This window comes from Vombatus ursinus, unplaced genomic scaffold, assembly GCF_900497805.2.
Source record: "Vombatus ursinus unplaced genomic scaffold, bare-nosed wombat genome assembly UNPS02014786.1, whole genome shotgun sequence".
In the NCBI taxonomy this organism is placed as follows: domain Eukaryota; kingdom Metazoa; phylum Chordata; class Mammalia; order Diprotodontia; family Vombatidae; genus Vombatus; species Vombatus ursinus.
In genome coordinates, this window is record NW_020954564.1 from 54,173,194 (window position 1) to 54,199,037 (window position 25,844).

A 25,844-nucleotide genomic window follows, 5' to 3' on the forward strand; every position below is an offset into this window, starting at 1 on the left:
CTTCACGTAAAAGACGGTGCTTGAGCTTCTAAAGTAGAAGGAATTAAGGAATACATTTCAGACTCGGAGTGTGGCCAGTAAAGAGGCACAGCAGGCAGGGGATGGAATGTATGAGGAAAAGACAAAAGGCCAATTGGGCGGCATTGCACAGTGTGGGAGGGGGTATAATATCTAATGAGGCTGGAAAGACAGGTTGAGGCTAGACTGTGAAATGATTTAAAAGCCAAACACGAGAGTTTATATTTTATCCTAGAGGCAACAGGAAACCACTGGAGTTGGTTGAGTAGGGGACTAGAATGGTCAGATCAATGCTTAACTAAAATTACTTTGGCAACAATGTGTAGAGTGAACTAGGGTGGGAAGAGACTTGAACCAGGAAGAACAATTAGGAGGCTTGCAATAATCTAGGTGAGTGAGGGGTGATGAGGACCTAAATGGCAGTAAACTGCATGAACAGAAAGAAGGGACTGGATGCAAGAGATGTTGTGAAGTTAAAAACAGCAAGATTTGGCAACAGATTAGCTATATGGGGTAAGGGAGAGTGAGGAGTGCAGGATAATGCTGAGGTTATGAACCCAAAAGACCAGAAAGATGGTGGTGCCTTCAAGAGAAATAGGGGAGTCTGGAAGAGAGGAGCATTAGGGGAAAAGATAATGAGTTCAGTTTTAGACATGTTAAATATAAGATGTCTCTAAGGCACCTAGTCTGAAATGTTCAATAGGCAATTGGTAAAGTGTGACTAAAGGTCAGAGGAGAGACTGGGCCTGGATATACAGATACAGAAATAGATACACACACACAAACACACATATACACATCCCACACCCCACCCACCCATACACACATACACACATGTATATATCTGGGAATCATCTGCATAGAGAAAATAGTTAAACCCATGGATGCTGATGAGGTTACTGAGAAAGAATAGTGGGAAAAGAAGACAGTGACGGGGCAATGCTCCTCAAAAGCCAGAAAAAAAAAGTCTCTTAAGGAACATTCAGACAGATCTAGGAGAACCAGAATACAGTGGGACAATGTGCAGAAGGAGAAGGCAGTCACCAGTGTCAAAGGCAGCAGAAAGTCACCAGATGCAGCAGTAACAAATGCAGAGACTATGAAAGAGATCATCAGATCTGAGAAGTAAAGAGATCACCGGTAACTTTGGAGAAAGAACTTTCAGATTAGTTGAGCAGGTTCAGCTTCGACCTCAGATGAATTTGCAGAGCTCAGTTTCAGCTAAGCTCGGAAACCAGATGCAAGGGACAGAGGAAGGCAGTGAGAGGAGATGAAATGGAGGCAATGAGTCTCGATAACTTTTTCAAGGACTTTGGCTGAGAAAGGGAGGAAACAGAGATTGAAGGGATGACGGGTAAAGTTTGGTGAAGGTTCTTCAAGGATGGGAGAGACACGGCCATGTCTTAAGTCAACAGAGAAGGAAACCAAAGACAGCAAAAGACTGAACACTGGCAGGGAGGAGGATGAGTGAGGATTTGCTCTGCAATAGACGAGAGGGGATGGGATCAAGTGCACACGTAAAGGAGTCGGCCTTGGCAAGGAGAAGGGCCACTTCTTTGTCGGAACTGGAGGAAAGGAAGAGAGATGATATCAAGGTGCTGTGAAATGAAGGAAATGGGAGAGAATAACAGGCACTTAGGAATTGCTGAGTTAATATAAATTGTGTTATAAAAGATGTACAAAGAAGAGTTCTCATCTTGGGTCCATCAATAATTTACTGTTTGACCTTTGGAAAGTGGTTTTTACTTCAATATCAAATATGACTGAAGATTTCATTTCAAAACCTAATTCTCAGTCTATTAGCATTGTAAAGGCTAATAAATACAAAATAGAGCCACATCTCTTTTAAACACCAGAAGGACCAGGCACATCAATTAATGCAAAAATATTATAATTCTGCTTTGAAATAAAATTTTTTATCCTAGCATCTCTATTTTCTTTGTCTTGTAGATAAAAAAAAATACGCACTGTGTCAATTGACACAGCTTGGTCCTTTGACCAAGCTTGGTCCTTGGCCCCGTCTTAAATTCTGGTTCTCCTAGTGTTAACTGTACTACATACAGATGTAAAGAAATAACTTGAACATGTAAAAAGAACATTAGGAATCATCTCTTTCAACCCTTTTATTCTGCTGATGGGGAAATCCAAAGAAACGAAGCTATAACACTTTCAGTGTTTAGCACCAAGACCAGAACTTTGCCTTATACTCCAAGGTCATGAACCCTTTCTTCCTGCTGGCTCCATTTCTATATCAGGGGAATACAAAAGAAGGACATACCTTCTCAGAAGTTCCTGAGGTGATATGTCTTTGACCTTCTCTGTATCACTCTGGCCGTCACTGCTATCAACACTCTCCGAACTACTACTCTTCTCTGTTTTTTTATTTTTCTGTTTGTCTTTCTGTTTATGCTTCTTGTGTTTCTTTTTCTGGTTTAAAAAAAAGAAAGAAAGAAAAATATAGTTGCTTAGTCCTGCATTTTCCTTGTTTAGTGTGAAGCTTTGAGGTATTCTGGAATAAATGGATAAATTCTAGAAAAAATAATGAGAAAAAAGACAGCTGGGTTCATTAAAAACAAAAAAACCCAATTTCAAAATGAAATCCAGCATACTTTGGTGTAGCAAAGAAATAACAGTATTTACATGGCACAGTGGTACAAACTTTAACTCCTAAACAAACATATTTAGGGCACAGTCCTGCAGACACTGCACTTCCAAGACGGTCTAAGACATTTCTCATTCACTCAAATGACCTCGTTTTTCTTGAATGTCTCTGAGTGGCTAGAAATCCGGGTGACAGACATCATGGAAATGCATACAGAGAGGGGCTAGTCAGAAAAACAATACCACTATCACCTTGCAAAAACAAGAAAACGTAGTTAAGAAATAATTTCATTTTAAAATATATCTATGATACTTTTTAACTCCTTAATTCATCTCAAGAAGGTATGATTCTTATGTATTTTTTCTCTCATTAGTCTGTTAATATTAAGCTATTTCTAGTCTACTTTCCTATCCTACATTCCATCTCAGCTTCCATCACTACCTTACTCAGATCAAAAGATCACACTATGATCCCAAGAAGAAAAAAAAGTATTTACTTTAATCTTTACCAAAATATAACATTTAAAATGCTAAAAGTCTTTCAATTGTCTAACATCGATTACTAAATAGCAAATTAGGAATTGGCACCCATGCTGACACTTCTCTCATCAACTTAATGTTTAATTTCACTGTTTCCTAAACAATGTATGACCAAGGAATTTCTAATGTTTCATAAAACCTTTCGTGCCAATTGGTACCAAGGGGTAATGGACAGAAGGTAGGTGTGACAGGAAACTATATATTAACAGTAATATGGTGGAGAAAATACATTTCTAATATGTGTCTCTATATCACAAAATATGTCTCATAGCAAATGGACTGCTTGGCCAGTGGAAGGATAGCTGGAAAGATGCTTTCCCCTTCCTGTAAAATTCACAGGTATATCAGAAACTGAATGATAATAATAAGTAACTACTTCCAACTTACATAGAGCTTTATGGTTTATAATTTGCTTTTCCTCATAACCACTCCATGAAATGGATAGTATAAGGATTATTACCAACATTTTATAGATGAAGAAATTGTGGTTAGAGCCTGGGAATAAGGGAGCCTAAACTAAAACCCTGCTATCCAGAGTCAAAGTCCAGGGGCTCTGTCCATTACACTATTACCACCTCTAAAAGAAACTGAAAAACAGTTAGTAGTGTACGTAGCAGTTGTTAGCATATCAAAATGGTATTTGTTGCACCTGGAAGTCATAAACTATGCCTTTTTTCTCCTAGGAAAACTGTCATTAATCTCTTTTTGATGAGCCAACAGCCCCTAATGAGAATAGGAAAATAAACACCAATAGATTGAGAAGCAAACTTTCAAATTAGGAACGATCTATTTGTTTGTTACCTACTAATAAACTTTTATCTAGCTGATAGATTTTAACCGTGGCAAAAATACAACTATTTTTTAAAAGCACACAATATTTCTTCAGTTCCCTGAATAGCAAATTGCTAACTACATTTTAGGTCTAAAATCAAGTTAATCCCAACAAGAAATGCTCTCAGAAATGCCCTCATTTGGCACTCAACAGCCAACATGAGGCATTCTCAGGCTTAGAAAATACTTTCATTACTCTCAGATACACAATAGCATTTGCATATCCTCCTGAAACTTCCTTTTGTTCATATTACTTAAAAAAAATACACTTGAACACATCTGTTTTCTTACTTAGAAAGAAAAATCTTCAGAGAAAAAAAGAAAGGTTGTACATAAAAATCCAACCTTTCGGGAAGGGTGTAAGAGCACCAAGGATTTACCTTTCAGAAGCTGAGGGTTTGATGGCTTACCACAGTCTGGCTTTGAGGACTGAGCCTGAGAACTATACTGAGGTGAAGAAAAAGTATTTGATAGACCAGGAAAACAACAACCAATGGTCCTCTTCCACCTATTCCACCAAGAACAAATTTACCTTTTCTTTTTTGTGCTTATGGTCTTTCTTTGTCTTTCGTTTTTCTTTGCTCTTCTTAGGTTTCTCTTTTGGGTAGCCTTCCAAAAAGCTGGATTGTGGCATAGGTTCGTGTTTCTGACGAGCATCTAAAATAAAATTCAAGTTGAAGTGTAGAAAACACACAAGCTAACAGGAGCAAAAAGGTTGAAGATACCAAAATTGAATTAGCACTAAAGATTGGAGTTAATATTAAGGTAGAACTTGTGTCTGTGGACTCATTTCTGTTGCATTCAAATGCCAGTGTATTAGTATACTTAATCCAATTCAACAAACACAAGGTACCATACATTAGCATTTTTAAAGAGCTACCACAGCATGTACCCATTATGAGACCTATATACTCTATTATATTCTCATTTGAGAGATTGAGGATAAAAATCAAATTATTCTGCTAATACACATTTTTAACTTACCATCAGATCAGTTATTTTACAAACTCTCATATAAGAAAATCAGTTTTAGAAATAGTTTTTCTAAAATACAGAGCCTCTTAAGCTAAAAACCATTTACATATCATTGTATCATTAAGAATGACTGACCAGGAAGGCCTGGGAAGACGTATGTGAATTGAGACAAGTGAAATAAGTAAAACCAGAGAAACAAAATACACTTCAATACTGCCAAAATTTGTCCCAGTATTCCTTTCCCCCAACCAGAAAACTATTCCATATAATGAATAATATTTAAAAGGGAAAAAAAGAAAAAGGAGAGAGGAAAAAAATCAGCAAAACTGATTAATACACCAAAAACGTCTGAAAATATATGTACCATTCCATACCCGTGGACCTTCTATCTTGACAAAGGAATATGGGGAATAAGGCGGTTAGTGGAATGGGGGGGAATGTCTTCTAATATCTCTTCTTTGAGACCATACTCAACCAAAAAACCTAACTGATCACTGTATGATTATACTATTCAAGTTTGACCCTGATGATTTGAAATCAAATGCACCTCCCTGCCTTCTTTGCAGAGGTAGAGAACTATGGATGTGGTACATTGCAGAAATCGATTAATTTGTTGATCAGTTTTACTGAACTGCTTTTTTTCTCCTCTTTCATTCTTTATGATAAAGAATGAACTATAAGGGGCAGCTAGGTGGCGCAGTTGATAGAGCACCGGCCCTGAAGTCAGGAGGACCCGAGTTCAAATCTGCCCTCAGACCAAACACTCAAAACTAGCTGTGTGACCCTGGGCAAGTCGCTTAACCCCAATTGCCTAAAATAAAAATAAAAAAATTAAAATTAAAAAAAAAAAGAATGAACTCTAGTCAGAGATAGGGATGGAGGTATTGACAGATGAATGATGTGAGAACAAAAGATGTCAATAACATTTTTTAAATAGCTGAACAATTAATAAGCAGAGTATCTTCCCCAAAGCTGAATTTACTACTTCAAACTTGAGACTGAGATATTTTTATATAATGCAATTTAGAACCTGTCAAACAACAAAAAATTATGAAATTCACAACAAATAAAATATTTAAGCCAATGAAAATCCATTTTATACTCAAGAGAGTGCTGCAAAAGTTTCATAGTTTTCATTATTTTCCAACACCCCAAAGATGGAAATGTCTTTGTTTTCTAACCCTAACACTAGAAACATGTCTTTTAGTATACGCTTGCCCAATTTTGCTTACTCTAATCTTTTTGTTATCAATATTCTTCTTCACACACTCACCTATTGTCAAACTGAAACTTTTTACTAAAATGACAATCAGAATATTATATGAAAAAGAGACAGAAAGAAGATTAGACATTTAAAAGTATATTCGCTAGTTCAGTTTTCACCAAGGGCCCCTCAAAGAGATGAAATTAAATACTTCATGATCAACAGCCTGGTGACATAAGGGACAGAGTGCTACAACTGGAATGAGGAAGACCTGAGTTAAAATCTGACCTCAGACAGACTAGATGCATGACCCTGGGCAAGGCACTGCACCTAACTGCCTCAGTTTCCTCAACTGTAAAATGGGGAATATAATAACACCTACATCCCAGGGTTGTTGTTAGGATAGAATGAGATAATAATTGCAAAGCACTTAGCACACTGTAGGCACTTAATAAATGCTTATAGTATCTCCCTACACAGTAAACAAATGCTACTCTGTTTTCTTAAAAGAGAAAACCAGGAAAAAATACAGTGACCTGCACTTTCATCTAAACTCCAAATCCACTGTATGCTGAATGTACTGCAGAGGGTTAGATTAACATTTATCAATAAAATTCACTTAATGTCCCCAATCTACAAATGGCATACGTTATATGGCTACTGATACCACGTTATTAGAAACCACAGGAGTTTGACGTATTGACTATAAAGATCACCATTTCCTCATCTGTAACATTAGGGCAGATGACCACGGATGGCCTCTAAGGGCCCTTCCAGCTCCAGGGATATGATCCTGGGAATGGATTTTTCTCCAGTGTTTTTCAGATACAAGCACTTTAAATATGTTATCTTCTTTTGTGATTCTCTACAACCACCCAGGGAGGTGCATGTTAAAAGGTTAAAAGGGAAGGGGGGGAGGACAGACCTATGATGCCATTGGTATAGGGAACATCCAGTGAGGAAACTCCCTTTCCCAGTGCTTACTGGCACTTGCCTTGCAGCTTACTGTCTTAAAAAGAATTACCTAGAGCACTACAAAGTCAAGTGTCTTACAGAGAGTCACACAGATGCTATGTGTCAGAAGTGGGATTTATAGGAACCTAGTGTTTGATAAACCCAAAGACCCTAGCCTTTGGGATAAGAACTCACTATCTGACAAAAACTGCTTGGAAAACTGGAAAACAATAGGGGACAAACTAGGTATAATGCAACACCAAACACTGTATACCAAGATAAGGTGAAAGTGGGTACATGATTTAGACATAAAGAGTGGTATCATAAGCAAATCAGAAAAGGAAGGAATAGTCTACCTGTCAGATCTACGAAGAAGGGAAGAATTCATGACCAAACAAGAGACAGAGAGCATTACAAAATGTAAAATAGATAATTTTGATGGTATTAAATTAAAAAGTTTTTGCACAAACAAAACCAATGCAACCAAGATTAGAAGGAAAGCAGAAAGCTAGGAAACAATCTTTACAGCAAGTGTCTCTGATAAAGGCCTCATTTCTCAAATATATAGAGAACTAAGTCAAATTTATAAGAATACAAGCCATTCCCCAACTGATAAATGGTCAAAGGATATGAGCAGGCAGTTTTCAGATGAAGAAATAGCTATCTATAAGCATATGAAGAAGTGCTCTAAATCATTTTTGATTTGAGAAATGCAAATTAAAACAACTCTGAGGTACCACCTCATATCTATCAGATTGACTAATATGACAAAAAAGGAAAATGATAAATGTTGAAGAGGATGTGGGACAATTGGGACACTAATGCACTGTTGGTAGAGTTATGAACTGATCCACTCAGTCTGGACAGCAGTTTGGAACTATGTCCAAAGAGCAACCAAACTGTGCACACCTTTTGATCCAGCAATACTACTATTAAGTCTGTATCTCAAAGAGATCATGAGAAGGGAAAAGGACCTATATGTGTGAAAATATTTATAGCAGCCCTTTTCATGGTGGCAAAATATAGGAAATTGAGGGGACGCCCATCAATTGGGGAATGGCTGAACAAGCTATGGTATATGAATGTAATAGTATATTACTGTACAATAAAAAATGATGAACAGGATTTCAGAAAAAGTTGGAAAGATTTGTATGAACTGATGCAAAGTGAAATGAGTATAACCAGGAAAACACTGTACACAGTAACAGCCACATTGTGTGATGATCAACTATGAATGACTCAGCTCTTCTCAACAACACAATGATCCAAGACAAGTACAAAGGACTCATGAAGGAAAATACTATTCACATCCAGATAAAGAACTGATGGACTCAGAATGCAGACTGAAGAATACTTTTTTCACTTATTTTACTCCTTTTCATGGTTTTTTTTCCTTTTGATCTGTTTCTTTTTTCACAACTGTGACTAATATGGAAATGAGTTTTACATGATAGCACATGTATAACTACATCAAATTGCCTATCATTTTAGGAAGAGGGGAAGAGAGGAAGGGAGGGAGGAAGAAAACTTGGAACTCAAAATCTTGTAAAAACACTGAATGCTAAAAATTGTCTTGACATGTAATTGGGAAAAAAATAAAATACTATTTAAAAAAAAAAGAAGTGGGATTGAGCCCAGCTATCTATCTATTATGTCATGCTGCCTCCCAGAGAGTACATTAACCTATTTAGAGATGAGGAAACAGGCTCAGAGGGATGGATTTATGTTAAATCAGGAAATGAGTGGCAGGGTTGGGACTTAAACTCAAGCCTTCTAGAAGATTCTAAGTGCTATAATGTTTCTCAGTACAGAGATTTAAGAGTACTATACTATTTTCCTCTTCAAAAGTCCTTCCACACCTTTTATTTTTTTATTTTAAAGACTGATAAAGTTTTAAACATTTAAGATCTTTATACTCAATATCTTTAAAAGATGAAAAGTAAAGATCAAGTTATTTTTCTTTGAAAAGATTTTGAAGGCTGTAAACCAACAAATGTTATGATCAGATGGAATAGAAACATTTCATTGGATTCCACATTATTAATTTCTCTTTGGATCTTAGTGTCCTCATCTTTAAAATGGTGATGTCTTCCGTATAAGTTATATTACTGTCTGATTAAAGCAATGACTACAAAAATGGTCATATTCATTTCCTGAACTTGCCAGTGTACACAGTAACCTGAGCATTTACAGAGGAGGCTTGGTAGATTTGAATGAGCGTTGTGGTGACAGTAAGAAGACTCAATTTCATGATTTCATGAATACAATGTGAATTTTATTTTTATATTTGCAAGAATACTAACTCACAATGTCTGCTTGCTTTATTAAAGAGAGTTAACTTATTTTGTTAAGATAATAATTAACATATCAACACTTTTAAAAAGCTCTTTGTATCTCACCTGATCTTTACAACACCTACTTGAGATTGGTCTTATTATTATTATTAGTCCTATTTTATAGATTGAAGAAACAGGCCGTGAGAGGTTAAGTGATTTGCCCAGGGTCACAAAGCTAATATCTGAGGCAGGATTTGAACATAAGCCTTCCTGACTCCTAGTCTGCCTCCAAGACTGCCTCAAAGGATCGGATTCAGAGCTAGAAAGGACCTCAAAGGTCATCTCCTCCAACCCTTTCATTTTATAAATTAGGAATATAAGCCTAAGGGCACACAGACAGTAAGTCTCAGAGGAAAGAGTGCAGGTCTTCTGACTCTAGAGCCCATGGCTCCTTTTTGTGTACCATACTTTCTCTATGAAAAATTTATTTTAAAAGCTTTAATACAGACTCCTCGGCACCAAAGCAGGGCAATCAGACCCCCCACATTTTGACGCTAACACTGACTCCTCTCTTTCTATTCTCGGTTCCAGCCACACTAGACAATAGGTCATCTCTAATGTCCTGCCCTCTCCACACCTGTGCATGTGTGTGAACAATTCCCTGCCTAGAGGCGTCTTCTCCTCCTCTCCTTTGGCTGATCGGACCATCACAGCCCAGCTTAGATGCCATTTTCCCTGTGAAACCTTCACTGATCTCAGCTGAAAGTGGTCCACCTTTCTTCTTTTGTTCATGGATCACATTCTACTTTGTTAATATACTTTTTTAGGTACATCTTATTTTTCCTTCTGCCTGCTTCACCCCATTAGATTAAGTGTAGTCTCGCTGAGGGCAGGAATAACAGGGCTTTTTTCACGTTCATATCACTGTTGCTTAGTAAGATGTTTCGCACATAACAGGTATTTCATAACTGTTTATTGAATTGAAATTCAGGGAAAAAAATTTAATTTAATTTTAAAATTTAAATTAAAAAAAAAATAAATTCAGAAGTAAGAGAACGGATATTATTTCTGAAGCAAATATGTATACCGAGGGTTCTCAACTTACTAGGACAGAACACAGGAGGGAGCCGTGGGCCAAATTCTTCTCTTTCATCGAGCTGTATCTTCTGTAAAGTAACAGGAGGCACTGGCTCATTGACCACCACTGCACTGACTGCATAAAATGAGCATATTTTAATTTTTAAAAAAGAAACACCTCAGGAAAAAAAAGTACAGATATGCAGGATTATCTTCTGTTATAAAGTAACAATGCAATTTAACTAAAAATTAATCACAGTGTACAAGTTAATAATCCTATTTCTTTCTTATACTTTCAGAAGAAAAAGACTGACATTTGCAACATTTTATATTTATATGGAACTTTTCATTATGAAGGCTGCCAAAAGATTAAAGTTATATACCTAGGTTAATAAACATAATAGATATGGCCAATAAAAGATTTTGAGCACACATAACTGTATAGAAAGGATCATAAAACGCAGATAGCCTTAGAATATGATTTTCTTTCTGTAGAAAAAACAACTAACGAATGTATTAAATTAGACTTCCGTATAGTTTTTCAAAGATCCAAACCAGCATTTGCAAAGATGAGGACCTAAGAAGTCAAGTGAATCTTCACTTTTTTATGGCTATTATTTACTTATGATGCCTGTGCTGCTGTAGTTCTACGTCACTATGACTGAATACACAAAACAAATGAAATATGTGTTAAGTAGTTTTCAAACTTTAAAGTGCTCTGTGTAAGCTAGTAGGACTGTGAGAAAATCCTGCTTCTTTTATAAAGTTGACAACAATTTAGTTCATGTTTCTGAAATAAAGAATTTTGAAGTTACGCTTACGTTCACCTTGCTTGATGACTCCTCATACAACCAGTTACTTGCAGAAACCACCAAGTAGTGACTACAAAAATCTGCCCCCACAAAAAAACAATGAGGAATAAAATAATCTTGAAAATTATATTCATAACAGAAACCTAACTAATGAGCTATTATGGACACATGTATATAGAAAGAAATTAATATTGAAGTGTAAATATCTGTAAATGTATGTTGATTTGGTTTTGTTTAAAGTGCTATTTGCTATCTGTGGCAGCAAAGAATTAAAAGTAAAGTAGATGCTCATCAACTGGAGAATGACTAAACAATCTTGATATATGAATGCAAAGAAATACTATGATACTTAAAGAAATATTGACTGTGAAATATATAGTGAGACATAGAAAAACTGATATGAACCATAAGGAGTACAATGTAAATTTAAACTACACAGTATATAATTATAACGACTAATTTTTGTCCCAAAGAAAAGAAATGACAATGTAACTACCCTCTCTTCCTTGCAGAGGTTGGTGGCCTAGATGTGGAACAACTATTTATTGCTTGGTTTTGCCAAACTGCTTTTTTTTTCCTTTTTCTTTCTTTTTTCTTTTTATTTATCATAAAGTTTCTCTGGGCAGTGATATATTGTGAAATGAAGTGAAATAAAACAAAAAATACTAACAAAATGTTTTAAAGAAAAAGTACAAACTATTTAAGTACCTAATAAATTATTTAAAATTCAAACACATATCTGTAGAGTGAATGCATGTGTGTAGTCCAATGTATTTCACAGACAAAAGTTCACAAAGCCCAAAGAACCTGGCTTGATTAATCATAAAAATTTCAAAAAACAATTCTATTTTAGTTATCAAAATCCATTAATTTGGGTCTTTCTCAACAGATTTAAAGTTCTGCAAACTATCTGTGTTAGCACCTCCACAGACAAGTGTGAAACAAAAGATGGTGATAATAAATAATCATGGCTCTCCTAAAAATCCACCAGATACTTGCCTTAAAAAGAAATAAGAAATTGTCCTTGTGCAGTAGTAACAACATAGCTCATGAAACCCAGCCAAGGCACAACTATTGCTACTTAAATTAAATCAGTTAGCTAATTAAACAAAGAATTACCTTTGATTTTAAGTATCCTAATGTGCAACTCTGAAAGTAAAGCAAATAGGTAGTTTTTCTAGAAACATTGCCATTTTCTGCATTAATTACAAAAGTTTTAAATACGGACAACAAATACCTTGTATATCAGATGATGTTTCTACCAAATCACTTGGCTTTGGACTTTTAGGATCTGATCCTCCAGGATCAGCTTGATTGTCTTCATTTTCACTTTCATCTTCTTCAGAGGAAGAGGATTTTTCATCAGAAGAACTGGCAAAGATAGCTTTAAATAAATCCATGGATGGTCTGCTACCTTCTTCATTCTTTTGATGTACACTTTCATTTTCCACCTGAATATTATACAGTAAGAAGGGCAGTGCAGAAATAGAATAAAAGGAGATATCAAAACATTAAAGGAAAGGAAAAAAGAGTTAAACGCATAGAACATCCAATGAGCATGTGAGCACATATGCTTTGTGGTGACTGCCCCAAAAGCTAAGACCCTGGCAGCTAGGAACAGTACCAAAGGACCACTTCAGAACAGGGTCCAAGAAAATAGTCCAGTCAAGAAGTGATGAAGTCCGAAATTAGGGTGGTTGCAGTGTGAGTATAAAGAAAGGGATATAAGAGATGCTGAAGAGGTAGAATCAATAAGACTTGGTAAACTGATTGGCCAAATCACTGATAATTAGGGAAATTCAAATTAAACTAACACCGAGGTTTTACCTCACACCTATCAGATTGACAAAGTGGACAAAAACATAAAATGACAAATGTTGGGAGAACTGAAAGAAAATAGACCCATTAAACGATGCACTACTGCTAAAGCTGTAAATTGGTCTAATCGTTCTGGAAATCCATTTGTAACCATGTCAAAAAAGTTACTGAACCGTGCATAGTCTTTGACCCTGTATTGCCCCTACTAGGCCAATACCCTAAAAAGACCAAATAAAAAGAAAAAGGACCAAGCTGTACAAAAATATTCATAGTAACTCCTTTTACACAGGCTAAGACCTAGAAACTAAGGAAGTACCCTTCAATTGAGGAATAGCTAAACAAATTATGTTATATAAACTTAATATCATTGTGTCATAAGAAATGACAAAACGGAGGATTTCAGAAAAACCTGGAAAGATATGTACGAATTGATGCAGAGTAAAGAGATCAGAATTAGGAGAAAAATTTATATAATAATAATAGCAATGCAAAAACAAACACCTCTGAAAGACTTAAAAAACTCTGATCAATGCAATGACCAGCCAAGATTCCTGAGGCACAAGGAAGTAGAGGACTACCCATACATGCTGACAGAAAGATGAGGGATTCAAAATGCAGAATGAGATATACATTTTTGGACATGGCTAATATGGAAATTTGTTTTGCTTGACTATGTATATTTATCAGAAGGATTTCTTCCCTTTTTCTTTCTTTGGGGGAATAAAGGAGACAGGGATGTAGACAATAAATGCTTGTTAATTGAAAAAATGTTAACTAAAAAAAAAAGAATACCCCCTAGGTTGTAAACATGAGAGACTAGAAGAAAAGTGTCTTCTATAGAAGGAGGGAAGTTTAGAAAAAGGGTGAGTTGAGAATTTAAGTCAATAATTTTGTGTCAATGTTTAATACAGGCTGAGTACATATACATAGTACCACTCAGCTACATTAAGATCAATCTAAATCATTTTTCTAACACTGTTAAAAAATATTGCTGAGATTCTAGGGCACTGAAGAGTAACTAACAAGTACAGAAATCACTGTAATGGAGAAAAGTAATGGTCTCAGCATAAATATGAGAACATGACAAAAACAGCAGTCTCGTTTATACCTTAGTCGAAGATGATTTCACTGTACTCCCTTCAGCATTATTTACCAATGGCCTCAGCTGTTGTTTCTGAATTTCAACTTTTGATCTAGCCATACTTAGAAATTCACTAATACAATCTTCTTTCTTCTCTTCTTGGTCAGGTATATCCCACCTGGATGGCTTTCTTGGTTCTAAAAATTGATTGATACCAACAATAATACAGTTATACAAATGAACTTCTCCATCACACAGATCATATATTGCTCTGTATTCATTATTATACAAAAGCTGATTTATAAATTTCTGGGTAATTCTAATGAAGTTTGCAAGCAATTTGCTTTTTTAATGAATATCATTTGCTTAAGATTCCATAACTGGCCACATATTAAGACAATGACTATTTATTATTATATTAATCAAATGACGTCCTACTCACTGTTTCGACTGTGATTCTGTTGTACCCTTTCACTTGATACTTGAGTTGCAGTTAATGTTGTGGGCTCAGCTATTGTTAAAAAGTTAAATACTGAATACTTATCACGTTTAACTTTTGGTAATCCAACTATAGTTGAACTAGAAGGAAAAAAAAAGGAGGAATTTTAATTAACACCAGCTTTCAAATAAATTATCCTTAAATGTCAATTCTTTTTATTTTGTCCTAATAGGCCCTACAAAGATCTGTATTAGTTAAAGTATTTCCATATTTTAAAGAACCACTTTTAATTGAATTTTTAAAATATTCATTTGTAAAGCACATGAGGACTATTTTCCAGAAGCAGGGCAGCTTGAAAACTACAAGTTGATCTTATTATATATTTAAAAGAAAAAAAAAACTGTACATAACAGAAATCTGAAGTTTCATGTACAATCCTCTTTTTTTATTCTACTGTATGTATACAAATGCAAGTGTTTGTTAACTTCAGAATAAAAATTAAAATTAATTTTAAAAGGAGTATTTCCTAATCACAAATGCCTATATTTTAGTATTAAAGCCATTACCAGTGAAACTTACTACAAATATATGATAAGTTTTGGTTTAACTGTACATCTTTTCTTACAATGCTTGTAACTAAATGCAAAGGACTGCATTGCTGTGAGAGGATAAAAGCATGTAAATAACATTCAATTTAAACTGCATAAAGAGTACAACAGATGATGTTAAAGGATTTATAGATAATAGTGAAAATTCTTTAATCTTTAAGACTATTAGTAACAGGTAGTTACAGGTTTATAAACATTTAAATATAAAGACAAAAGTTATCCTCACTTTGGTAATATGAAAAATCTATGCTGATGGAAAAATCTGCCTTTAACCTTACTATCATATTAACAACTTACTCTGGGTAAGGATCAGGGATGTTAAATCTTTTACAAAGCAGTTTTTCAGGGTGCCACTCAAATTTATCTCTTGTGAGCTTTCCAAACATCTTCATCTTCACAGCAGATAGTTTGTCATCAACATCGTTCTGTAAAAATCCAAGTGTTTTATTTCTTCTCTGCCTTTGTGCTGTCTCCCCCTCCTGGAATACTCCCCCTTGTCACCAATGCCTCTTCAAATCCTTGGTTTGCTTCAAAACTCAACTCATATACCATCTTCTACACGAAGTCTTTTCTAATCCCCCTAGCCACTAGTGCCCTTTCCTCCCACCACTGCCTCATATTAAATCTTTCACATATTTGGTTTGTACTTCAACTTACCCAAAACAAGGAGGCACTTAACACTTGTTAACTGATTGAATGACTGTATAAAAACCTGATCTGATCAACTGAAGACAAAAAGAGGAAGGACTCTTTCTGAGAAATCTATTTAAATAAAATAGATCTTTCACATTTCTATAAAGCATTTGATGATATGACATTTCATTTTATGACATTTAACAGTTTCGGTACCCTTAGTGTGGGAACCCTTTGACCAACGCAAATCAAGAACTCACTTGTAACACAGAGAGTCTTCTAGAGTTGCCTAGATCTCATCCCCCTCAGACTAACAACAATGACAAAAAAGGAAAATGACAAATGCTGAAGGGGCTGCAAGAAAACTGGCACACTAATACACTCTTGGCGGAACTGTGAATTGTCATTCCAGTCATTCCAGTCACTTTACAATTTAGAACTATGCCCCAAAAGATGCAAATTGTACATATCTTTGACTCAACTCTATTACTACAAGGCTTCTGCCCCAATGGATCAAAGAGGAAAGGGACCAAATGTACAAAATTATCAAAGCTCTTTTCATAGGAGCCAAAAACTGGAAATCAAGAGGTTGCTCTCCATTTGGAGAATGGCCAAACAAATTATGGCATGTGAATATAATGGATTACTATTACACCATAAAAAATGACAAAATGGACAACTTCAAAGGAAAATGTCAAGAGACTTCTATGAAATGATACACAATAAAGGGGGCAGAACTAGGAGAATAATTTATATACGACATTATAAAGAAAAACAACTCTGAAAGACTGTAGAACTCTGATTAAAGCAATCATTAACTAATAGTCCAAATGACTAAAGATGAAGCAAGTTACTTACCTCCTGCCAGAGAGATGATGGATTTAAAATATAGAAAGAGACAAACATTTGGGCGGACAAGACCATTGTAGGAACCTGTTTTGCTGAACTCTCAATGTTTATGATAGTTTTATTTTTGAGGTTGTTTTTGTTGTTTGTTTCTGTTCAATTGGTAGGAGGAATGAATGGCAAGAGGGATATTTACAAATGCATATAATAAAATAGACAAATTTCTTTTTAAAACAACAACTAAAAAGAAAGGTGCCCAGGGAACTGAAAGGTTAGGTAATTTGCCTTAGGTCACATAGCTAGTGTGTCAGAGGCAGGGCTAGAACTCGGGCCTTCCTCACTCCAACACCAGCCCTTTATCCACTACATCACACTGCCATATTACTTTTATTATAAGATTTAAAATATTTTCCTAGTATTTTGTAAATTAAAAATTGACAATGCACTAAGATTGTGATGGCAAACCTCTTGGTCTCGAGGAACTTCTACTTGGTCTGTGTCATCTTCCTGTTTGGCATGAGTAAATCTGGAGGCCAGTGACGACCTGGAGGGCTTGTACAGCACAGCTGCTCGCACAAATTCATCCCGCTCTCGTCCTCGTTCCCATTCAGTCATCCTGGGATCTAAACAACTTTCCAAAGCTTCTATTGTATAGGACAGAAGAAATAATTTCATCATAAAAAATAAGGGGCCTTCCATATGCACCAAACTATTTACAGCAGCACTTTTTGCACTGGCAAAGAAACTAAAAACCAGGCCAATGTCCACTGATCAGGGAATGGTTGTCCAAGCTATAGTGTAAGAATGCAATGGAATATTACTGTGCTAGGAGACATGGCAAATAGAACAAATGGGAAAATTTATAAACTGATGCAAAATGAGGTTAAGAAGAAGCAGGAAAGTAAATCTGTATACCAGAGGTGGGGAATATGCAGCCTCGAGGCCACGTGTGACCCTCTAGGGTCCTCAAGTGCAACCCTTTGACTGAATCTAAACTTCACTAAAAAAAAAGGGGGGGGGGGGCCTTAATGAAAATATTTAGTTCATATGATGATCTGCTAATATTTGAGCTAATTTATGTGTCAATGAAAAAAATCAAACTGTACATTCTTGATTTTTCTAATTAGAAACATAAAATCTTTACCAAAGCAATGTTAAAAAAGTTCTAACTTCAGATTAGTCTAAGAAAGTACTTCAAAGACAAAAAAACCTCTAACTTTAGATTAACCTAGGGAAAGTAGAACAGTACTGCTTTCTCCCTCACCACATCAATCAGTTAATTCTGATATATTTACTAAGGAAAACAATCGTTAAAAATGTTTTTTTAAAAAACAGTCAAAAAAAAATGGTCACCACTATTAAGTGTTTAGAATTTTTTTTTTAAATTAGAATCCTTAGAAACCCAAACATAGCCATCTGACTTTTCAGTCCACTGGCCGCTTTGATATAGTAAAAATATTTTATTACAGTTAAACTCATGGCTTTTAAATGAACAGATTAATAGTTAATGTCTTTGGTGCAACAAGGTAGCAAAGAAATCTGTAAAACAGAGTTTCATCTTTCATTTCTAAAATAGTTGAAGGTACTCAAAGAGCAAAAACTACCCATATTCACTGGTGGTCTGTACAAGATCAATTACTGGGGCACATGCACTTAAAGAAGATGAAAAGTAATGTTTAAATCATTTTCATTGATTTTAAAAAGTTGCCCCTCTCTCTTGAATCTGGATAATTAATCAATATCACTGCTTCATCTCTCTTGCTCCATCAATGCTTCCCAACTCCACAGGTTTTTTTTTTCCAAGTCTGTTTCTTTTTAACTGCATTCCAGGTCCCTTTCATGAGTCCAGCTGTTAGCTACAACATTAGGATTCCATAAGGGCTTGAGGGATCCAAGATATGGACACCCAAGTTAAACTTGCCTCAAAGATAAACAGGATCAGCACCACTAGAATAAAAGAATAAGACTTTTCTATTTAATCATAAAAATTCACCACCACCCCTAGCAGCCAAAAAGGTATGGTAAAATGAGATTTCCTGATTACCTTTCTGCCCTTGTTTAATATTGTCTAAGTACTTTTCATATCGTTTTTGTTTTTCTGGATCTTTTGCAAAAGGTCTGAAATCACTGGATCTTCCTGCAGTTACATCCCCACTCAATACCATCTGCTGTGTGTATGGAAAATCATCTGGAGAATCTGGCTGAAATCTGCTATTCCAAGCTTTTGGTACCAAAGCCTTTGCCTTTATTTCAGCTGCTTTAATGTCAGTTGCCCGTTTCATTTCATTTATTCGTTCTTTATCTTTCTGGGATAGAAACTCTAAAATAGATGTTGACGAACCTAAATAAAAACAGTTAAGAGTTGAGAAGTATCAAATGTTTGTTCCTTTCTAAGCTTTATTGTACATTTTTAATACCTTAAAATTAGTAAGTTTTGAATCTTAAATTCAAATTTTTTCAGGAAATTAAAGCCTTTCGTGTATATTGTCTAATTTTCTCTCATAATATCCTTGTGAATTAAACATGTCAGGAGCTGACATTCAAATTTTAGAGATGGCAAACAACTGCACTTCAGTAATTCGATGTTCATTAAACAAGTTAATAACAGAAAATGGAATCTTTAGATCATCTTACACCTGGTCAATGATGTCCCATACTTGGCTGGCCAGTACTTCAATGTGCCTCCATGACACATGCTCCAACTCAACAGCCTACATCAATGACAAAACCTATATCGCAGGCACAAGATAATATTCCAAAGTAGATCTTTGTATCATAATCTATACAATATTCCCCAACATGGAATCAGGAATACCACAAAACCAGGTCCTGGACTACCCTTCTGAGTGGTAGAGAAGAACAATGACTTTTCAGTCTTAGAAATGCTGTTTTCGATCTAAGCAAATGGATTAAGGAAAAATGATATTACCATCTTTCTCAATTACTAGTAATTTTTAGATAATTAAGAACTGTCCTGAAAAATCTGCTTATGATGAGTAGTATTAAGTCTGAGCAAAAAGACGGATGGTGGTAAAATCAACAAACTATCATTAAGTAAAAGGAATATAAATATATTATCTTTATTAGCTGTATATTTAGTGTGGTTATTTGGTAGGCAGTTCAGATATATGCCCTAAGAATGCTATTAAAAAATACTTTTATTTTAACATATTAGAAATAGAAAATTATGTTTAAATATTCAATGGGTAAAAAAGAATCTACTTAAATAAGTTATATGATGTTCACTGAAATGATTTTGCTTTACATACCTTGAATAGGAGTTTCTCCAAGCATCTCTGCCCTCTTAGAGGCATTTAATTGATACCTGCTTTGTTTTGACAAGTCACTTAACATTTTCCCAGTTGATTCTGATAGTGCTTGACATAAATGAGAATTTTCTGAAGTTGCAGTTATCACAGGTCTGAAATAATGGACTGGTCTGTAATCCTTTGGCAATTCAGGTGGTGGGTAAATCTTTAAAAATAAACAGAAAATACATGTTGTAAAATCAAACAAACAAAAAAAACCCTTTATATCCTAGCTTTCATCCCAGATAGTTAACATAAATATGAACGTATTATATTTAACTTTTAAAACTGCAATCACAAATCACAAATCTATAGATTAATACTAGTTACAAAAACTACTATGCTTATAAAAATGAAACCATTTGCTAAAGAACCACAGACAACTCAACTATTCCTAACCTTTCAGTTTTTATTACTCCCTAATCTCCACTAAATATACTGCTGGAATGCATGTTCTATATAAAATGTATTAGCCGTACGGGTTGCATAAATCCGGGGACCACCGCAAAGTTATCTCACTGAAATCTATAATTATTTGAAAAAGTTCAGTTAAATGATCCATAAAACAACTGTAGCACTGTAGATGGAGCTCTGTGTATGGAGTCAGGAAAACCTGAGTTCAAATTTGGCCTCAGACACTTACTAGGTATGTGACCCTGGGCAAATCACTTAACCTCGGTTTGCCTCAGTTTCCTCAACTGTAAAATGGGGATAATAACACCTACCTCCCACAGTTGTTGCGAGGATCAAATAAGATAATATTTGTAAAAGCACCTAATACAGTATCTGCCACAGAGTAGGTACCATATAAATGCTTATTCCCTTCCCCTGGTACAAAAAATTGAACAGAGCTAGACAGTCAACACACTGCGTTAGACCACCAATACACATAGGGATCCTGGAATCCTTAAGGATTTGTGCTTGGATCTTCCTTCTGGAATGCAGCAGAGGAGGAGAGGCTTTCTCCTTCCCTACCACATGCTTTCTCCAACACAAATGAAAGGAGAATTCAAGGACAATGTTCCTGATCCCCAAACACCTATGTGGAGGGGTGGGTATTTTGAATTTCCTAAGCAGCATGATCTCAGCTTCTAGCCTTCTAACAGAGAAGGGCAGTTGCTTTATGGGTAACCCTCAGTTCAACATTTTCTGAGCTTGAGAGTTAGGAAGCGAGACTTTCTAGAGAGAATTCCTGATACAACATAATCTTTGGAGAAAAAAGAAGACAATCCACATGGCTCTTACCCAGTGCTCAACTTGAAGAGCAAAACTAATTAGTTACTTGAACAAGGAAAATTCAGTCAAAAGGAGCTATTCGTGGGGCAGCTAGGTGGCACAGTGGATAAAGCATCGGCCCTGAAGTCAGGAAGACCTGAGTTCAAATCTGACCTCAGACCAAACTCTTGATATCACTTAACCCCAATTGCCTTAAGAAAAAAAAAAAAAGGAGCTGCTCAGCAAGTTTCATAAATGTTTACCTTTTGGGGAGAATCTCAATTACAGGACTAAGAGTCTTGATGTAAGGCTCTGCAAGAAAGAAGGACTCCCTGGAATGACAAAGGATTGCCCTAACAGCAACTCCAAGTTCAATTCCCTTTTGGGGGTGAAGAAAGTTAGGAGCAGATGAAGTCAATGGGCTCTTTCAGTGTTTTACGTTTCTTATTTGTTCAAAGGCTCTGGCAAGATCATAGGGTTTGTGAGGTGAAATAAAGACTGTCCCATAACCAATAACCATATTGTACAATGAGTGCCTATACAGGATTTGGGGACCCTGTTTAGGACATGCTATAAACACAAACTATGCCATCATAATCATCATCATCACCAGCAACACCATCACCATCGTCAACAAAATTAACAACTAGAATTTACATAGTACTTTAATGTTTCAAAGAACCTTACAAATGTTACCTCATTTGATCCTCACAATAGCCCTGTAGGATAGGTGTTATTATTGTCCCCATTTTATAGATCAGGAAACTAAGGCCAATAGAGGTTACCTGGCCAGGGTCACACAGCTAGGAAGTGTCTTGAGCAGGATTTCAACTCAGTTCTTCATGACTCAAAATGCAGCATTATATCCGTAATGCCACCTAGCTGCCCTTACTTAAATTTTATTTTAGAGCTTTTCTAGAGTAATCCAAGATAGGGGCAACAATCCAAAGGAAGAAAAATCGAGCCTTTGGAATCAATCTCCCAGGTCCATGTGATCCTAAAGTATTTGGGCAGTCCTGGGCCACAAGTTACATATACATGTTGTTTCTTTAAATAGAAGGTGATCTCCTTGAGGACAGGGACTACTTTGTTGTTGACTGATTACCTTCCTGGATAAGTGCAAAAGAATGACAATATTCTGGGCTCAGAATTATAGGGGAGCAGGTCAAGCTGGACTGCATTAAAGAAACTGTGCAGTGCTCTCAATATTTCTAAGCTTGTTACTACAGTTAAAGCCAGATTTTTAAACATCAATATTTTCCATCTGAGTGAAAGAGTACTCACTCTTCGTGAGTTAAAAAAAAAAAAAGACGTGAGCTATTTGAACTGTAAGCAGGGAGGGTAAAGAAGGGATCTGAAGCTGACCTTAAGAGGTATTGAGTCCCTACTACTGGAGGTCTTCATGCAGAAGTCCAAAGATCATTTATCAGGGATGTTGTAAAGCAGATTAGATTCATGCTTAGGGGACTGAACTAGATGATCTCTGAGGGCTGTTCCAATTCAAGATATCTTCATAATTCCTTTGTTCTAGTAACCAATGAATATCCATACCAATGAATAAAAAATTCATTGAATTGTTAAAGTCAATTAATTTAATCAATGCTTCACCTACCATCTGTCTAATTCCATTCACCAGAAAAATTTACCTAAACTCATAAACCACTCAACATCTCCTCTATATGATTTAAATCAATTCTTTTCATTCATTTTCTCTTTCATTACATGGAGAAGTTCTGTTTTACTTATGAACTGGAAATGTGATTTATTATTACCCACAGGAAAGCCTAACCATTGACTTGAATAATAAACATGAATAAAAAGCATTTATTAAGAGTTCACTATGTGTGAAAAAGTATACTAAGCAGTAGGGGTGAAAACTCAAAAGACCTTGAGATGTTTACATTATAGTAGGAGACAACACATATAAGGAAGTGCTAGCCAGGGAAAGGTGCTTTGCTTTGGGAAGTCTACAGCTGATCCTACAGATAACAGAGAATCATTGGAGTTTATTGAATGAGAAGCTGACGTGGCCAGACTTTCACCTTAGGAAAATCACTTTGGCCACAATGTATAGAATAGATTGTAGTGGAGAGAGGCTTAAAGTTGGAAGATCAAATAGGACACTACCACAATGGTCCAGGTGAGAGGCGATGAGGACCTGAAGCAGGGTGGTAGTTATAATATAAGTGCAAGTAAAGTAACATATCTAAGAGATGTGGTGGAGGTAGAAATGACAAGATTGGGCAACTGACAGGGTATGTGTAGTGAGTGACGATAGTTCTAATGTTGCAAACTTGGGTGAGTAGGATAGTGGTGCCCTCAATGGTAATATGGAAGTTTGGAAGAGAGGTGGGTTGAGGGAAAAGATAATGAATTCTATATGTGAGATGTTGAGTTTGAGTTGCCTAGAGACATCCCATTTAAAGTGTCTAATAGGAAAATGATGATGCAAGACCAGAACTTAGGAAGAGTTTAGGGAGAGATATATAGATCTAAGAGGCAATGGCATACAGATGATAATTAAACCCATGGAACCCATAAGATCATAAAGTGAGAGAGTATAGGGAGAATAAAAGAGAGCAAGTCAGAGCCTCAGAGTACACCCACAATTAGCAAGAATGACACAGATGATGAATGAGCAAAAGAGACTGAGAAGAACTGATCACAGAGGAAGGAGAACCATGTAGTATCATCAACTCAGATAAATGTGATAATTAGCAGTGGCTCCAGATGAATAATAATGAAACATTACTTCCCTCCTAGTAGAAACAGCAAGATTCCCTGATAGAAAAAAATAGAGGTTACATTACCAGGTGAGTCAAAACCACTGCCATTACCTCAACTACCACCTCTCCTTAGACTCTGGAGGAATCAGCTCAGGACTCTGGACACAAGAGCCCCAGGACCAGCAATGGCTTCCTGACTACCAACCTTTCTTCCAGCCTAGCTCCTACAGATGTCACCCAGAGTGGGCAACTCCTGTGGTTATGCAAGTTGTCAGATGCCTCTGCAAGTGCTACAGACCTTACTTTCCCAGGAGCCATAGCTACTCTAGACTGAGGAAAGAAAGGAGTCACTGGCATGGTCAAAAGGTTCAATATGAGAGAGGATAATGATTTTTATCAATGGAAATGACACTCAAGAAGACAGACCAATGGACATTTCCAACTAACCTGAAGCTGAACTTTCCCATATGTATAGTATTTCCTTACTAGAATGTGAGCTCCTTGATTTTCTATTTTTATCTACAGAATTTTGGACTTTGGGTATAAGATGATACATGCTGCATCAATAACAACTGCTATAGTAAAAGGTTTTAACTACTTTTGTTCTTTTTGGTTATATAAGAAAGAGAACTATGGAGAACATGACAAAGTGACTGCTGTAAAAGACAATTATGAATCACTAAAACATTTTATAAGAGTCAATTTCACTCTTTGACCCAGCACTATAGCACTTCCAACACTATATTTCAGAGAGATCATACAAATTGGAAAAGGACCCACATGTACAAAACTATTTATAGCAGCTCTTTTTGTGGTGGCAAAGAATTAGAAATTGAGGGGATGCTCATCAATTGGGGAATGGTTGAACAAGTTGTGGTATATAAATGTAATGGAATACTATGGTGCTATAAGACATGATGAACAGGCTGACTTCAGAAAAACCTAGAAAGACTTGTATGGTCTCATGCTGAATGAAATGAGTAGAACCAGGAGAACGTTGTGCACAGTAACAGCCAGGATCTAATACATCTTCAAAGGCCTCATGTTGGAAAATGCTATCCACATCCAAAGAAAGAACTATGGAGTTTGAAGGCAGATCAAAGCATACTATTTGCTATTTTTTTCTTCTGTTGTGTTTTGTTTCCTCTTTCTGGTGGTTCTTCATATTGGTTCTAATTCTTACCTATAACATCACTAATGTGAAAATATGTTTTATAGGAATGTATATGTATAGCCTATATCAGATTGCGCACCATCTTGGGGAAGGAGGTGGAAAGGGAGAGGGAGAAAAATTTAAAACTCAAAAGCTTATGGAAGTGATTGTTGATAATTCAAAATAACTTAATTAAAAATTTTTTTAAAAAGAGTCAATTTCATTCTGGGGGAATGTCATTGGCACTTGCCCTGTCCAGCACCTTCAAAATCATTTCTTGAAAGTATCTACGATATACAGCAATATACAACCTTTAGATTCTTTCATTTTTGAATGCCAAACTATATTTTATAATGTATTTTACACCATTCTCTAAGACTTCACACTCCATTCGTCTACTAGCAAGATAAAGCATTTAACTAAGGCTAAATCACTTGTCTACCCACTTGAAATAATAAAGAATAGGCTGTAAATTTAAAAGCTAAGAGAACAGTCTTGGTTAGGGTTGGCCAGGAAGTGAAGCAGAATTCCTTTTCTTCAGATTCCTTGCTTCACTTCCTGCTATAACAATGGACAAGTCCCTTCACTCCTCTGAAACTCACTTTCTTTATCTGTAAAATGGGGATAATAACTATAAGAGGGACCTTCGGGTTTTGTGAGGGTCAAATGAAATATGTCAGTTATTATTATTATTATTATTATTATTATTATTATTATTATTATTATTAT

At 35.8% G+C, this 25,844-nt stretch overlaps 1 protein-coding gene across 1 annotated transcript in view; it reads right to left on the reverse strand.

Moving 5' to 3' along the window:
* The window catches only part of LOC114047171 (G patch domain-containing protein 1-like), a 50,772-nt gene that overhangs the window by 1,615 nt on the left and 23,313 nt on the right, over positions 1-25,844 (reverse strand). Inside the window, exons 10-19 of the mRNA XM_027867938.1 lie at positions 19,983-20,187; positions 18,758-19,054; positions 17,179-17,357; positions 15,532-15,659; positions 14,630-14,766; positions 14,215-14,384; positions 12,526-12,739; positions 10,505-10,612; positions 4,523-4,647; positions 2,297-2,445 (exon numbers count right to left, since the gene is read on the reverse strand). Coding sequence (XP_027723739.1) covers positions 2,297-2,445; positions 4,523-4,647; positions 10,505-10,612; positions 12,526-12,739; positions 14,215-14,384; positions 14,630-14,766; positions 15,532-15,659; positions 17,179-17,357; positions 18,758-19,054; positions 19,983-20,187 — 1,712 coding nt within the window. The remainder of the gene's footprint in view (positions 1-2,296; positions 2,446-4,522; positions 4,648-10,504; positions 10,613-12,525; positions 12,740-14,214; positions 14,385-14,629; positions 14,767-15,531; positions 15,660-17,178; positions 17,358-18,757; positions 19,055-19,982; positions 20,188-25,844) is intronic.